The following is a 13,402-nucleotide window of genomic DNA, read 5'->3' as shown; positions in this document are numbered from 1 at the left end:
GCAAGGAGGCGCAACTAGGTGCAGTGCCGAGGCCAGCAGATGGCTCTTGGCCACGACACCTTGAGGCTCCCCTTCCACCATCTCATCACCATGAATAGGACATGTGTTGGAGTTCTGAGTATGTGTCTAGCTGCCTTCTCTGCAGATTGCCCCCAGACTACTCAAATGCGACAAACACCAACATATGCTGCGGGGAGAATCCATCTTCTCCTCAACCACTAAGACTGATGTAAGCATGGTCACTTCCTATGTACCCACCCAGCATGCACCAAATGCCCAATGCAGTAACAACACTAAGACTGGGGACCGGGGGGGGATGCTCAAAGGCTAAGGCTACCTGCTGGGTCAAATGGCCAAGGCCGACATGGTACTCACCCTTCCAGAGCACAGCAAATCATTGAAGCGCTTGCGGCACTGTATTCCGGTGCACAGCACAGCATCATGGGTATTTACTGCCTCCCCCACCTCCTGCCATGCCTGCCTGGTCACGTGGGGGGCCCTCCTCCTCCCATTCTCTGGATACAAAATATCCCGACGGTTGGACATCTCTTCGAGGAGGACAGCAAGGCAGGCATCTGAGAACCGAGGGGCACAGTGGCCCCCTGCTGGCCTACCCTGCAGCCTGCCCCCCTCCTCCTCCTGTGCTCTGAAAGCTGCATGTCGCTGACTGTGAGTGGCCATGGTGCACTTCCTCGACGAGGCTGCCTGGCCACTCTTTATACAGACTGCCAGTTCCCCATTGGAACCAGTGGTCTGAACACGCCCGCCGCCGCAACAATTTTCCCCTTCTACACGGGAGTCGCTGGCCCGCCCATGCAAAATGGCGACACAGCCCGTTTCGGCGGCGGTAATCGGCTGCCCGCCTGCCGCCGAGTCGGTCGGGCCCGCCCGTCAAGGGCAAAATTCTGCCCAATAGCACTCAATATAAGGATGAGTGTGTGTATATACATGGAGGCCTGTACAGTTTGTAGACAGAGAGAAGAATGAAAGCTTGATGGTTATATCTCTACCCATAGGAAAAGCAGCGTAAATTGCATTTATTTCTCTATATGACTAATGTTTGCAGATATTGAGCATGCTAAAACTTGGTCAAACACAATAAAAAATTTAAGTTGTAAACATTAGTGTAAGATTCAAATTATTTTACTAAGTCCTTTAAAAAGCTGAATGAATTTGGATATGACAGTTGTCAATTTTCAAATATCTCATTGAATATGATGGTCCATCAGCTCTTCTGGACCGTGGAAACATCATGATCATCACAAAACATAACCAATCACAATACAGTAATGTGGATTGCAGTGTTCAGTTGATACTCTGTACTTTCACTAGTTACTGAAATCGAATTTGATAAATATATACATAAATAAAAACGGATATACTTTTATATATATTAATTACCTACCATTGTTACAGCACTCTCATCTAATAGTATGAAGCAGGAATGCTTTTTAATCAGTCAGTCGAAGTCCTTTAATAAATGGTGATTATGGTTTTGACCATTTCATGTGAATTCTTGCTGCTAAATTGATTTTGTAATACATTTCCACACATGGGAAATAAGTATGTTGGATGCAAGAAGAGCACAGAAATCAGAAAGATAAAGATTAATACTTTGAAATAAGTTTTATTAAGCCTTTTAAATATCTGATGAACATCGTAAGATGAAAGAATCACAAAAATTCACTTCGTCCCAAACAATACTTTTGGTAGTACAAGCAAAAAGTTGTTTGATCTAAATAGCATTCCCAATCATTTAAGGACTCACTTAGACTAGTAACATTTACTCTAAAATTGTACTTAATCTATTGAGTGAGAACAAACCCACACAGCAAGTGCAAAATTGGATGCAAAGGGGCTGAAATTCCACAACTTGTAAAAACCAGATGCCAACATCTGAACAGCAGTAAATTAGATTTGAAATTGAATCATGTTTAAAAATAAATGCGAACTACACAAATCATTGTAAAAATACAAGAGGCATCTCAACTTAAAATACACTGCTTGGGATGCAACGCACCAAAATAAATTTTGATGAATATATTGAAATTGGCACAAAACTAGAACTTCAAAAAGATATTTCAAAAAGATACTATATAGTTGCACATTACTCTTTGAAATTTATAAAATTGATTTAATTTTAATTCTGATTTTAGTATCGAGGTCACTAAAGTTGGTCTAAACATCCATTCAATATGGATCCACATTATTTAAGAATATTTAGGCAAAGTAATATATACTTTAGGCAAGTCTGAAACAAGTTCATATGCAAGATATAAGTCAACAAATTTGCATGTTTCCACAAACAGCATATATGTCAGTTCCACTCCTTTTCCAAAACTTTATATCAAGGACCAAGCACCATTTTAGTAGGAAAAGTTCTGAATGAAACTAAAGGAATCATTGTTCAATTGAATCTGTTATTTGCTATCACCAAAGTATATCACAGTAGCTCAATTCCCATGTGGTAGTTCACACTAATTTCTCTTATTCTGTAATATCCTGATCATCCCACCCCCATTAGTTTGGAAAGTGTAATAAAATAAATAGAGATTTGTGAAATCTGCAACAAAAATACATCATTTCCTTTGTCATTCCTCTATAGTTGGTTAAGTGAAATGTTAATTTTTTTTCTTTGAGTCTTAACTGATAAGTTAGTCATTTTGACAAGATCCCCAAAGTAATCAATATTGACCAGATGAGAACATCTCCATTTCTGTCCTCATCCATACAACGAGAAAGATTATACCAGCCATTAAACTGGCTAAGCTTTAAGTAACCCTAAAGTTTTTCCAGGTCGACCAAATAGCCATTAATTCACTGCAAATTTTCCATTGATCAACTTTAGGTTTGCGGTTCCCTGGCCTTAAATTTTTACAAAGCAACAGTTCTAACCAGGCTCTGGTAAGAGTTACCATTTATTGTTCCAGAGCATTCCGAATTTTCAGTCAACTTTCCACAACAGGACCAATGCAGCTGGCCAGGGTGTCCTTTGTGCCCATGTCCACAGCCTTGGTACCCACCTGCCAATTGAAGGCAAAGAGCAAAATTTCACAATACTGTACACTGAGTAATGTCAGTTAATTTCATGTTAGAGACAATGCCCTTTGTCACACTAACTGCATTTTACCTTCTTTAAAAAAAGCAAACATTTACATTAAGATGGCCCAGTCTTATATTCTGAACTGTATTATCTAGATGAGTTATTCCTCAGTGAACTGGATAGAGCACCATACAAAAATAAGTCACCCCTCTGTGTCTTTATTTAATCACTTCAAAATGGTCATAGGTAACTTCAATCTACAAAAGGCACCTTCCTTTGGTAGATGAAGCTAAATTTTCACACGAGGTAAATAAATGGGGAAGGCAAAGAATAAAAGCTTATTCTCTTCCAATATTGTTTGAGCTGTTTCTAATTTTTCTAGTTCTAAACATTATTTCTATGGGCTGTTTGAGAAGTAGATCCAAAGCTGCTGTTCTTTGTAAACTTGAAAATCAGGTCATTTTAGTTACAGTCCATTAAGGGTTAAATTTTGATCACTGCATTGGGTCACTAACTATAAAGGCTGTCAAGCGTACATTTCAGAATCAATGACAAGTGTAAAGTATGATAGATACAAATTGTTAATTTATGTATTGAGTATTTTGTATTCAGATGGTGTACATTAACTGGGATTCACTTGTGCTGCTATTTAAAGAGACTGAGATTGGTTGTTGAATTTTAGGTGCACGTTTGTACTTTGCGTCTCTGTAAATAAAGTTTAAAAGTGCGTAAAGATTAGGCTCCAGTTTTATCCTTCACTGCCTGGTTATTTTAAATGGAACAATATATGTGAGGGATTTTCTTTTAAACTCACCAGGCATTGTGCCTCTGCAGCCGCAACGTACATCTTTTTGTCCACCACTAGAACAGAACGTGCAGCAGTGGAATATACCAGTGTGCTTACGGAATTTACTCGCGACTGTTATAGTGAATGGAGATCCCTGGGAAAACAAAAGGAAGTTATTAAAGTTATAGCGTACTTAAGTTAACATTATTTTAACTTAATGTAAGTTAAAATTAAAATTAAAAGTTAAATGTAAATGCACAATAGCAAAGCAAATAAAATGTTTATTTTTACTAAAAACTAGCCCCTCTTCAATGCACAGAAGTAACCAAATGTACAGCTACTCTACTGAAGAGCATGTTTCAATCACAGTAGTATTGTGGCCTCTCCAAGTCATATTTATATTATCTATGTTACAGTACTGAAGCTTTTAAGTCACCTTACTAGTATTCTAGAAACCTGGACTTATCCAGTGAATGAGGGTTCAAATCCTAATTTGAGAATTTGATTTTTTTTCTAGCTTTTAAAATCTGGAGATCATCATGAGACCATGAAGCTGACAGATTGTTGCAAAAACCCAACTGACGTATTTTAGGGAACAAAACCACCTGTACTTACCCAGTCTAGCCTATATGTGACTCCAGTCCCACACCAATATGGTGGACTTTTAACTGCCCTTGTGGCCAAGCAAACCAGTGTATCAAACCACTTCAGCAGTTCAAGAAGGCAAGGCCTGTTGGGTTGACGTATGAGTTAAACTAATAGATTCTATTAGATTTATTACTAACAGTAATAAATAGATTTATTTAAAAGTAGTTTAACACAAAACTGGAAAGATAAAGTGAGGATGCATCAAAAACAATATAGAAAAAGTCCACAAGGTAGAAAAATACCCCTTTTTAGGACACAGTCAATTTTGCAATGGTTTGTTCATATAAAACGCTAGTTAGGCCACAGCTAGAGTAATGCACACAATTCTGGTCACTGCATTACAAGATGTGATCGAAATAGAAAGGGTGCAGTGGAGATTTGAGGGTGTTGCCAGGAATTTTAGCTATGCAGAAAGGTTGGATAGGCTGGGGTTGTTTTCTTTGGAATAGAGGATGCTGAGGGGAGATTTAGTTGAGGTGTATAAAATTCTGAGGGACCAAGATAGTGTGATTCGGAAGTACTTGTTTCTCTTGGCAGAAAAGTCAATAACCAGGGGCATAGATTTAAATCAATTAGTTGAAGGATCAGAGGGGTGCTGGGGAGAAATGTTTTCCATCAAAGGGTGACAAGGGTCTAGAACTCATTGCCTGAAAGATTGGTAACGGCAGAAACCCTCAGCACATTTAAAAAGTACTTGGATATGTATTTGAAGGGCTGTAACCCACAGGGCTGGATCAAGAGCTGGAAAATGGGATTAGATTGGATAGCAGTTTTATAGCCAGCATAGACACAGTGAACTGAATGAACTCCTTCTGTGCTGTAAATTTTCTATGATGATTCTACGAACCCTCTATTCCCTTTTCCCCCACATGCTTATCTAAAGTTCCTCTTAAAGGCATCTATTCTATTCACCTGAACAATGCTCTTTGGTAGCTAGTTCCACATTCTCACCACTCTCTGGATAAAGAAGTTTCTTCTGAATTCCTTATTTGATTTCTTGGTGACTATCTTATATTGTTGGCCTCTTGTTTTCACTTGCAGAGAAGATCAAAACTAATCTCTCTGCATTTACTCTCTCATGATTTTTTTTAAAGGAGCTCTAATAGGTCACCCTTCAGCCTTCTCTTTTCAAGAATAAAGAAGCCATTTTGCATTTATGCCTCCTGGTATCAGGCTTAAATGTCTGCCTTGCAAAATGCTGAGTTTACTTATGTATTTAATGGCATAAAGAGCATGTGCACAGTTTTTTAAAATCCTTAATTGCAGGCAAATTTATTTGATGAGGTCCGACAATGAAATCCATAATGTTTAAGGGTCTTCACTTCTGTGCCAATAAAGATGTTTTTGGGCTACAGTGGGCTTGAAATTGTGAATTTCTAAAGTTGTAACTGATAAGATTACCATGGGCTTACAACTTGATCCATGCTTGACTTTTTTACTGCACTATTTTGTTACGTTACTTTCGTCTGTTGTTTGTTGCAAGTATTTTGCTTTAAATCTAAATTAGTTACCTTTATCATACACCAACATGCATGGGCTGTTGGCAGAAGATAAGAGAACCAAACAAATCTTACAAACTTGAAATTATTGCCAAAATGGACAGGTAATTGAAGACCAGTAGATGAGGAGCATGCGATGGAAAGAATATGTAAGATTCATTCAACCCACAAAGTATAGTGAAGAAATCAGTTCTGGAGAAATTGCCCTGTGGAGTTAGCCTGAGAAATGGATGTAGACGTTGCTGACAATCAACATGTATTGTCAATCCCTAACTGCTCTTGAGAAGGCGGTGGTGAGCCACTTTCTTGAACCTTGCAGTCCACGTGGTGCAGGTACACGCACAGTGCTATTAAGGAGCAAGTTCCAGGATTTGGACACAGCGACAATGGAAGAGCCGTGATATAGCTCCAAGTCAGGATGGTGTTTGACTTGAAGGTACCTGCTGCCTTTATAACTGAAAATCAAGGGGGAAAAGGGAGGGAGGAACTTAAAATAATCACAATCACTAGGGAAAAGATTCTGGGAAAACTGTTAGAACTAAAGGCTGACAAGTCCCCCTGGACCTGATGGTCTTCATTCCAGGTTCTTAAAAAGAAGTGGCTGCAGAGATGCATTGGTTGTATTCATCCAAAATTCCCTAAATTCTGGAAAGGTCCCAGCACATTGGAAAATCAAAAATTGAACACCTCTTTTCAAGAAAGGAGGGAGACAGAAAGCAGGAAACTAAGGCCAGTTAGCTTAACATAAGCCATAGGAAAAATGCCAGAATCCATTATTTAGGCAGTAATAGCAGGATATTTAGAAAATAATAATACAAACCGGCCGAGTCAATAGTTTTGTGAAAGGGACAGTGTTTGACAAACTTATTAGAGTTCTTTGAGAAGGTAACAAGCAGGTGGGTAAAAGGGAACCTGTAGGTATGGTGTACTTGGATGTCTGAAAGGAATTTGATAATGTGCCACATCAAAGGTTACTACACAAAATAAGAGCTCATGGTGTAGTGGGTAATATATTAGCAAAGATAGGGGATTGGTTAGCTAACAAGAAGCAGAGCATAGGGATAAATGGGTCATTTTCAGTTTGGCACGTTGTAACTAGTGGAGTGCCACAGGGATCAGTGCTGGAGCTCAACCAGTCACATTCTACATTAATGACTTGGATGAAGGGACCGAATTAACAGTTGCTAAATTTGTTGATAATACAAAGATAGGTAAGAAAATAAGCTGTCAAGAGGGCATAAAGAGCGTGCAAAGAGATATAAATAAGTGAGTAGGCAGTTGGAGTATAATGTGGGAAAATGTGAAATTGTCTACTTGAAATGTGTAAAACTTGCATGTTCAATATAACTGACAGATCAATAGAAGATGAGACAGAAGCTTAATCTCATGTTTCTTCGTAAAGTATTAAATTGGGATCAATGAACTCAGAAGCCATCATGGGTGTGTCTGTTAGGCATGCTCAGTGACTCAAAGAACAACAAGAACTAAATTAAGCCTAGTCAAACCTATTCCTGGTATTGAAGGAGCCTCACCAAGAAGTTTGATTTATTGAGATAACAATTCAGAAATAGAAAGAGAAATGAAAGAGCAGAAGACTGAAATACAGCAACTTAAGGACATGATTAGCAGGACCAGTTAGCTCAGTTGCCTAGATGGCAAGCATGTGGTTCAAAGTAACACCAACAGCAGAGGGTTCAATCCTCACTCCAGCTGAGGTAGATTTGGGGCCTGTATCCTCACCCTGCTCCATAGTAAAATCATGGCAGAAGCCATGATCTGGTAACCCTTGAATGATCAAAGATGCTACCTGAAGGAGGATATGATTGTAGGAAGGGAATGTTTCAAAATGTGATGCGGGATATCGGAAAATCAATGAACAGAGCACACAGTTTACAAATTGTGGGCAGGCCTTAATCAGTGACCAGCTAAGGAACAAATGTGTGGTGTTTAAAAAATAGTTGAGAGGAATTGGGAATGGAAATAACAGAGCACAGGCATTTTAAGCCAAACCCCAAGTATGTTACAGGGCATGGATGACCAGAGAGAGAGGGAGGCAGTTGGCTTGGTTCTGGAAGGTGCATCAAGAAAGGGACTGGCACTCCCAACTGGTTCCCCAGTAGCCCCCTCCTGCCTCCCTTCCCCCAATACTATGTGACATTATGCCCCTCATTCACCAGAGAAATGAAGCACATTCCAGAAAGTTTGGTTGCCTGAAGAAATACCTTGATAACTTTGCCCATGGAAAGGAGGCTACAGCAGGAGGTTTCTAAAGAAACAACCAACATTGCTGCAGTGCCTTTCCATTAATGTTCAGATGGTGTCAGATCACATGAACAGTAAAATGAATGTGGAATAAGCCAATAGCAGTCACAATTGCCTTTATTTTGCAGCAGTCCTCTGCGACAGCACGGCTCAAAGCATCAGACAGATTGATAACTGGAAGCTGGGGATCAAGGCCGCCTACTGTTATTCTGGCTAAAAACCCCACAAAGAAAGCCGCAAACAGAGCTAGAAAGTAAAATAATACGAAGTTCATACATGCTTCCACTCAAATTCCTTTGGCGAAGAAACTTGTATGTTGATTAGAGAAATTTTGCTGTGTCTGCATTTAGTATATCCTGCATAATTCCAAGAGTTCCGGCAAGAGTTCCGGCAAGAGTTCCGGCAAGAGTTCCGGCAAGAGTTCCGGCAAGAGTTCCGGCAAGAGTTCCGGCAAGAGTTCCGGCAAGAGTTCCGGCAAGAGTTCCGGCAGGATTAGCCTGCAGCCTTGGCTGAGGCAAAGGTTAAGAAAGCAGGAATAAGCATAGCCAGTAGAATTGGAGCATCATCTATTAATTAACAAAACTTTCATTTAAAGTTATTGATCGTTGATAAAATATATTGTCCGGTAATTAAAGACATTTTAGAAACCAAAGGTTTAACCACTCTATACACTATTTATAGAGCACTGGTTAATGTTTTTGCATTAATTTACTGACTACATTATTTTAGTGCAGCCATTAACCATTTGAAATAAATAGATGGGTGTAATGTTAACATGTTAAAATAAGACAGGTAATTAAACCTCTGGGCGGATTAAAATTCCCATCTTTTTCAATTTTAATGAGTAAAAAGTACAGGAGCAGCACTTTTTATTCTCATCTACTTTCTCATTAAATTAACTAAGATGGAAATTTCTGCCTAAGGAGATTATACTTACCAATTTTTGGATTAGTCAACAACAGTTCAGAACACTAATGTTTGGAAAGGTCAAGAATGTTACTGGAAGCAGTTTCCAAGATACTGCAAGTTATTGAATCACAGATCCAAAATTATTTATATTCTGTCTACTTTTTTCTTACACAGTGGTTGTCAATTAAACAACTAACCAGAGGAGGAGGCTCCACAAATACCTCTATCCTCAATAATTGGAGAGCCCAGCACATCAGTGCAAAAGATAAGGCTGAAGCATTTGCAACCATCTTCAGCCAGACACTGAGCAGATGATCCATCTTGGCCTCCTTCCAAGGACCCCAGCATCACAGTTGCCAGTCTTCAGCCAATTCCATTCACTCTATGTGATATCAGGAAATGGCTGAAGGCACTGGATAGTGCCAAGGCTATAGGCCTTGAGAATATTCCAGCAGTAGTACTGAAGATTTGTGCTCCAGAACTTGCCGTGCTCCTAGCCAAGCTGTTCCAGTACAGCTACAACACTTGCATCTACCCGACAGCATGGAAAATTGCTCAGGTATGTTCCAACCCAGCCAATTACTGCCCCATCAATTTACTCTTGATCATCAGCAAAGTGCTGGAAGGTGTCATCAACAGTGCTATCAAGCGGCACTTAAATCAACAATAACCTGCTCACTGACGTTCAGTTTGGGTTCTGTCAGGGCCATTCAACTCCTGACCTCATTACAGCCTTGGTTCAAATACGGACAAAAGAGCTGAACTCCCAAGGTGAGGTCAGAATGACTGCCCTTGACATCAAGGCTGCATTTGACAAAGTGTGGCATCCAGGAGCCCTAGAAAAACTGTAGTCAGTGGGAGTCAGGGAAAATTCCCCACTGGTTATGGTTGTTGGAGGACAATCATCTCAATCCTGGGACATCGCATGTCCTAGGTCTAACCATCTTCAGCAGCTGCATCAATGACCTTCCCTCCTTCGTAAGGTCAGAAGTAGGGATGTTCACTAATGATTGCACAATGTTCGGCACCATTCGTGGCTCCTTAGATATGGAAGCAGTCCATGTCCAAATGCAGCAAGACCTGGGCAATATCCAGGCTTGGGCAGACAAACATCAAATAACATTCGTACCACACAGGTGCCGGGCAATAACCATCTCCCCTGGACATTTAATGGCATTACCATCACAGAATCTCCCACAATCAATATCCAGGACCAGAAACTGAACTAAACCAGCCACATAAATGCGACAAGAGCAGGTCAGAGGCTAAGAATCCTGCGGCAAGTAACTCACCTCCTGACTCCCCAAAGCCAGTCCACAAGGCACAAGTCAGGAGTGTGATGGAATACTCTCCATTTGCCTGGATGAGTGCAGCTCCAACAACACTCAAGAAGCTTGACAACATCCAGGCCAAAGCAGTTCACTTGATCAGTACCCTAGCTACCACCTTAAACATTCACTCCATCCTCCAGCAGTGTACCATCTACAAGATGCACTGGAGGAACTCACCAAGGCTCCTTAGACAGTACCTTCCGAACAAGCAACCACTACCACCTCGAAGTTCAAGGGCAGCAGATACATGGGAACAGCACCACCTGGAAGTTGCCTTCCAAGTTACTCACCACTCTGACTTGGAAATATATCGTTGTTCCTTCACTGTTGCTAGGTCAAAATTCTGGAACTCCCTCCCTAACAGCACTGTGGATGTACCTAAACCACAGGGACTGCAGCAATTCAAAAAGGCAACTCACCACCACCTTCTCAAGGGCAATTAGGGATGGGCAATAAATGTTGGCCCAAGCCGTGATGCCCATATCCTGTGGAAGAATAAAAAAAGAGCGAGTTTGCTGCAATGGTTGCAATGCTATAAAACAGCTCACTGAATTAATCCAGCTAAGAAAAAAGAAATAGCATATACTTCACTCTCAGTAGCATAGAGTCAACCCCGAAACAACACTGCTTCAGATAGAGTCCCTGAAGCATTTTCTGAGCAAAGAGTGTATGAGAATTTTTAAAAATATTATTCATTCATGGGATGTGGGCTTCGCTGGCTGTGCCAGCATTTATTGCCCATCCCTAGTTGCCCTCAAGAAGGTAGCAGTGAGCTGCCTTCTTGAACCACTACATTGTACATTTTACAGTCATCATGTGCACACGTTCTAGACACATACATATTTTGATGGTCAGATGCAACCTGACAATGCCTTTCAAGATGCAGAGGAAATTTTTTCAACTATCCTATTTAGGGGGAGATGGTGGAGTGGTGATAATATCACTCGACTAGTAATCTAGAGGTGTAGGCTAATGCTCTGGGGACATGGGGTCAAATCCCACCAGCTGGTGGAATTTAAATTCAATTAATAAAATCTGGAATTAAAAGCAGTGACCATGAAACAATCTCGATTGTCATGAAAACCCATCTGGTTCAGATATTTCCTTTAGAGAAGGAAATCTGCCATTCTTTTCTGGTCTGCCCTACATGTGACTCCAGATCACAGTAATATGGTTGACTCTTAACTGCTCTCTGAACTAACCTAGCAAGCCACTCTGTTCAAGGACAATTAGGGATGGGCAACAAATACTGGCCTTGCCAGCGACACCCACATCCCAAGAAATAATTTTTTTTAAAAAAGAGGGATGTATTCAAGCCCAGGTACCAAAGGCATAACGCAATATGCCAATAGAATTTCCACCTTTCAACCTCTATCCTTTGTTAACTCACCTGTACATGCTGTCCCTTCACACAGACACATCCCACATACGAGCCTGATACCCGGGGAGTGTATGTAAAACAATAAGTTCCATTGTGATTGTCCTGCAGTATTGTCTTGAGACTGCTGCATGAAAGAGGACCAAAATATTCACCATAAACTTTTTCATCCAATTAAACAATGAATTACTGTCTACACATTTTGTGATTAAAGACTTTAAAAAAAAAATTCACAAATATAGCCAATCCGACACAAAAAGAAGAAAAAAAAAGAGGAAAACAAATGACTGGTGCTGAGCTGAAAATGTAATGCAAGCAACTGGTCTAGTTGCAACATATAAAAGCAGAAGGCTCCTTAATCTGAACTTTAGTTCAATATTTCCAGCAGTGAGCCCCACCATAAATTGTAGGATTAGATGAATTAAATACTATAGTCCACATACTATGAGTAACATCACATGTGGCAAGTTCACATATTTGGGAGCAAAAGGTGAACTTGGACCTACGATTTTTAAGGTTTTCCATCACTGATGTTTTTCTGCCCTTAAGTCTGGGTCTGTTGTGGAGTAATGAATAGAAGCTAATTACCATGATTGGTATCAACTCCATCATTATTGTATCATGTGACTACTAGGATAGTAGAAGCCGAACTGGATGGATCTCGGTCTTTTCTTATCTAGCAATGCTCTAGTTAATGTGACATTATGAAGAAATCTGCAGAAATGTCTGGAGAAGGAGCAAGGCATTCGAAGGTGATGAAAGCATTTGTTTATCTTCTGCTTTTCATGTTTCAGTTATTAACTACAATAAATGCCTGAACTTGAAAATAAGTGACTGGAATGACATCAACCATAAGTGATAATAGTATATATTTGATGGCCAGTACAATAGACATAGGCAGAAGAACTAACTTTAGTACAGGGAGAATGTTTAGAAAGATAAGCGGTGTAATAAGAAACTCCTCAAAGGATTTGAGAACAATTACATCAGGAAATATCTTTCAAGTAAACAACTTTCACCAGTAAACTGATTGTTTTCAAAGGATTCAGGAACAGATGTATCATGAGGGATCATCTGAGACTTGCACCTTTGATGACAAACTAAGGTGTGTAAAGCAGCATGGTTTTTAACTGTTATTTGGAGAGCTTGAAAGGGATGCTGAAACTGAGAAGCTCCTCTCTATATATGATTAAACTGATCACCCATGCTATATATTGTGTCTCATGCTTGTTCAAATGTGACATCATGAACCACTATCAGAAGGAAGCTGATTAATTGTTGATCCTGACACACACCAGCAACAGATAGCAAACACATCCATACAACATTTACAAATATTTTAGTGTTATAATGAGCCAGAGTACAGCTTTCCATCCTGAAATGTCTACTATTCTAGTAAATCAGATAGAACACCAGCATATTCAAAGCAGCAGAAATTCCCCTGCTTCATAAAAAAAAATTGATAATTAAATATTTACTTCTACGAAACATTTGAAAGGTGAATTTCAAGAGAATTTGAATAAGAATTGTTCTTTCTGGACAGCA

General features: G+C 39.9%; 1 protein-coding gene across 4 annotated transcripts in view; it reads right to left on the bottom strand.

The window, feature by feature from the left end:
- The window catches only part of trim45 (tripartite motif containing 45), a 71,045-nt gene that overhangs the window by 40,857 nt on the left and 16,786 nt on the right, over nt 1–13,402 (bottom strand). Inside the window, exons 4-7 of one of the 4 annotated variants that reach the window (XR_005945757.1) lie at nt 11,870–11,984; nt 3,858–3,984; nt 2,916–3,023; nt 1,406–1,519 (exon numbers count right to left, since the gene is read on the bottom strand). Coding sequence is in view for 2 of the 4 variants with exons in the window: in XM_041210564.1 (XP_041066498.1) it covers nt 2,875–3,023; nt 3,858–3,984; nt 11,870–11,984 (391 nt within the window). In the remaining 2 variants the exon portion in view is untranslated. Of the gene's footprint in view, nt 1–1,405; nt 1,520–1,611; nt 3,024–3,857; nt 3,985–11,869; nt 11,985–13,402 lie in introns of those variants that run through there. The other 3 variants (XR_005945758.1, XM_041210563.1, XM_041210564.1) reach the window with 3 other exon arrangements.

This window comes from Carcharodon carcharias, chromosome 18 (genome assembly GCF_017639515.1).
Source record: "Carcharodon carcharias isolate sCarCar2 chromosome 18, sCarCar2.pri, whole genome shotgun sequence".
NCBI lineage: Eukaryota > Metazoa > Chordata > Chondrichthyes > Lamniformes > Lamnidae > Carcharodon > Carcharodon carcharias.
Note: the sequence above shows the minus strand (reverse complement) of the source record. Positions and strands in the feature narration are given on the sequence as shown.